Source organism: Carya illinoinensis, chromosome 15, assembly GCF_018687715.1.
Source record: "Carya illinoinensis cultivar Pawnee chromosome 15, C.illinoinensisPawnee_v1, whole genome shotgun sequence".
Taxonomy (NCBI): Eukaryota; Viridiplantae; Streptophyta; class Magnoliopsida; order Fagales; family Juglandaceae; genus Carya; species Carya illinoinensis.
The window spans coordinates 11450459-11453974 of record NC_056766.1 but is presented as its reverse complement, the minus strand read 5'-3'; the positions used below and the strand labels follow the sequence as shown (position 1 = coordinate 11453974).

Below are 3516 nucleotides of genomic sequence, written 5' to 3'. Positions count from 1 at the left end.
GCTCAGGATAAAGCTCGACTAATGATGATTAGATATATAGCCACCAAAGGGATTAACTTGAGTACGGTAGCCAATCCATCTGCAGCATGTATACATGGGTTAGGCCAAAAGCCTATAACTAGAGTACCTACGTACCCCCTCTTGGCCTGCCTTTCTAGCATCTATGGCTCATGCTTTACCTACAATTCTTCTGCGCGCTGAAGTCTCACCTAAAATTCTACGGTGGAAACGTGGATTGGGACCATTTTTTGGGTAAAAGAGCGTCTGCTATCTTGTTTCATGGACTTTTCAATTAATTCTTCTACTGCGCGCTGTACTATGACCACTTAGGGTAAGTCCAAAATTGAACAATTTCTCAGGCAGTAGAGCATTTAGCTGGCATGGGTCAAATATTTTGAAACACATTTCTTGAATGACTTTCTTTTCCGAGTGGTATTAATCCAATGGCAGGGTTTTATCTTGAAAATTCAGAAGAATGAGGCCGCCTATATATATCCTTCCTTGTATCAAAGAAAAAGATCAAGATCACAGCTTTACTTTTAAGTGAACCTTTGCAAAGATCATTTCGCAGCTTCTGTCCAAGCCTAAAAGACTCTCTCTCTCTCTCTCTCTCTCTCTCTCTCTCACTTTGATATCTCCATGGGCTCAAGTGTACCCCTACAGCCCCCAACTTATGGAAATGTAATCACCGTTCTCAGCATTGATGGCGGTGGAATAAGAGGGCTTATCCCGGGAACTATCCTATCCTTCTTAGAATCTGAATTTCAGGTTAGATATATATATATATTAATCTTTTGTTTCATGCAAAGAAAACCCATCATCCAACGCTTCCCTCATTGAATTTTTGTTTAGTTTTCACACATATTAAGGCACTCTAAATTAAGCAGATTTCTGCAAAGTTCTTTATAATGAAATTTAACAGTTGTCTTTAAAGAGTCATGATCAAGGTCATGCACTGCTGCTACACGAATCACTCATGCTATATATATGTGGTTCTGCATGTAATCCTCACGAATTTACATAAGATTTTTTATGCATGGTATACAGAAGCTGGACGGTGAAGATGCAAGAATAGCAGATTATTTTGATGTGATTGCTGGAACAAGCACCGGCGGCCTTGTAACTGCCATGTTAACTGCTCCGAATGAAAATAACCGACCTGTGTTTGCCGCCAAGGATATCAAGGAGTTCTACCTAAACCACTGCCCTAAAATCTTCCCACAAAGCAGGTAAGAGCTAGGAGGAAGAGCTTTCTGTTTGATTATTATCCTTGTGCCACTCATTTTAGTCTGTAACAAGATTATATGTTTTTCAATTTGCAGCTTTCCAATACTTCCTATGGCTACAAAGATTTACAGAGCCCTTGCCGGACCAAAGTATGACGGGAAGTATCTACACAGCCTTGTAAGAGAAAAACTCGGAAACACAAGAATTCAACAGACATTGACTAATGTTGTCATCCCAACATTTGATCTCAAGAGACTACAGCCAACCATTTTTTCTAGCTACGAGGTTGATTATTATAATTATCTTCTCTTTAAATAGGTTTCTCAATTTTATACTTCAGTTCTTCTTTCCCTGATCTAAATATTGTTTATTATGAACCTTAGAATATATTAATTCGGAAGTGATTGCGAATGATGGAGCTGAATGGTATACTAAGATTCCCGTTGATTTTTCTCCCTTGTTTTTTGATGCACCAGGTGAAGAAAAACCCCAGCTTAAATGCACACCTCTCAGATATATGCATTGCAACCTCCGCTGCACCAACTTATCTTCCAGCTTATTACTTTGAAACCAAAGACCAGGAAGAGAAAGTGAGAGAATTTCACCTTACAGATGGCGGAGTTGCAGCCAATAATCCGGTATATCTCTCTCAAGTCCGATATTGTACCTGATAATAACACTAGTAAAAATAACAACAAGGACGATGACGATGGTGCGTGGTTTATTTCCAGGCCTTGCTTGCCATTGGAGAAGTGACAAAGGAGATCCTAAGAGGAAATCCTGATTTCTTTCCTATAAAACCAACGGATTATGGACGGTTTCTGGTGATATCATTAGGAACTGGCTCACCCAAAGACGAAGAGAAATACCAGGCGCATGATGCAGCTAAGTGGGGCATACTGGGTTGGTTAATTAATGGTGATTCCACCCCCTTAATTGATGTATTTTCTCAAGCAAGTGCAGATATGGTCGACGTCCATCTCTCTCAGGTTTTCCAAGCCCTTCATTGTGAGAAAAGCTATCTGAGAATTCAGGTATATATATTTATTCTAAAATGATCGAAACACAGACAGATTACATGTTCATTCGTACCCGTATCTAAATTTCCTCGACGAGTTTTTGCTCACTATGTCAGTTAACAAAGATAAATGCTTGTTTGAATCTAAATAATACAGGACGACACATTAAGTGGGCTAGTATCTTCAGTGGACGTGGCCACATCGAAGAACTTGGACGATCTTGTGAAAGTTGGAGAAGAACTACTCAGAAAACCAGTTGCTAGGGTGAATCTGGAGACAGGAATCTTTGAAGCTTCAAACAGTGAAACTAATGAACAGGCTCTCAGAAGGTATATATATACTATTAATTCTTAATAAGTTCTAAGATTTCTAAGCAAATTAAGCATATGTTCATATTGTTCTTGCTTGCTCAAAGGTTTGCAAAACTTCTTTCCCAAGAGAGGCACCTCCGCCATGCTAAATCTCCGGCTGGAAAAGCTGCAAGTCATTTGCATTAATTGGATCCTCCTGCTTTCTCCTGCATGCATGCGCGCGCGCGCGGTTTAAGATCATGATCTTGATCTTGATCAACCGTTTCAGAGTGCCCAACGTGCTTACCAAACCAGTACAAGTGGAGCATTTATTTTTGTTCTTATGAATACCCCAACACGTACGCTATCTAACAGCAGCTTAGCTTTGGAGACTTTTGGAACATCTTGATTTACTGTCGTTTTACCAATGTCTCGCTCCAATAATTGTTCCTCTGGGGGCTTTTATTTCTCTTTAGTCATTGGCTTTTCTTTTGGTCATTTTATCTTTAATTATTGAATCGTTTGTTTCAACTCTCTTGTCCTTTTTTTTTTTTTTTTTTTTTTTTTTAAATGGAACTCACTCTATCATCATTACCAACAGAAATGGATGGTCATTCCTACCATTTTTTATAATTGTTTTTATGAGCTATTTTTAATTACATACATTTTCTTAATAATATAATATAAATAATTAAATTTACTTTTTTTTATTAGTTTAAATTTTTAAGACAAATAGTATTGATTTCACATAATATTTAAATATGGGTCTTAAATTCAAATCTTAACTCTACACTCTATTCTACTAAATTAAATATTTCACTTATTAGATCTATTTATTAAGGAAGAGTGTCAATAATATAATACAAATAATTAAATCTACATCTTTCTATCAGCTTAAATTCAATCTTGTTTATTAGTAGATCAGATAGGAATAAAATAACTTCAATAAGGAGCTAGCACCTTCACATAGAAAAGTGTTC

At 37.3% G+C, this 3516-nt stretch overlaps 1 protein-coding gene across 1 annotated transcript; it reads left to right on the top strand.

Annotated features, from left to right (window-relative positions):
* Positions 1-472: 472 nt before the first annotated feature.
* Positions 473-3067, top strand: LOC122297593 (patatin-like protein 2). Its single transcript, XM_043107702.1, has 7 exons — positions 473-768; positions 1048-1229; positions 1323-1512; positions 1704-1865; positions 1959-2261; positions 2403-2575; positions 2662-3067. The coding sequence occupies exons 1-7, from the start codon at positions 640-642 to the stop codon at positions 2741-2743; spliced, it is 1221 nt and encodes a 406-aa protein (XP_042963636.1). The 5' UTR covers positions 473-639; the 3' UTR covers positions 2744-3067.
* Positions 3068-3516: the final 449 nt, after the last annotated feature.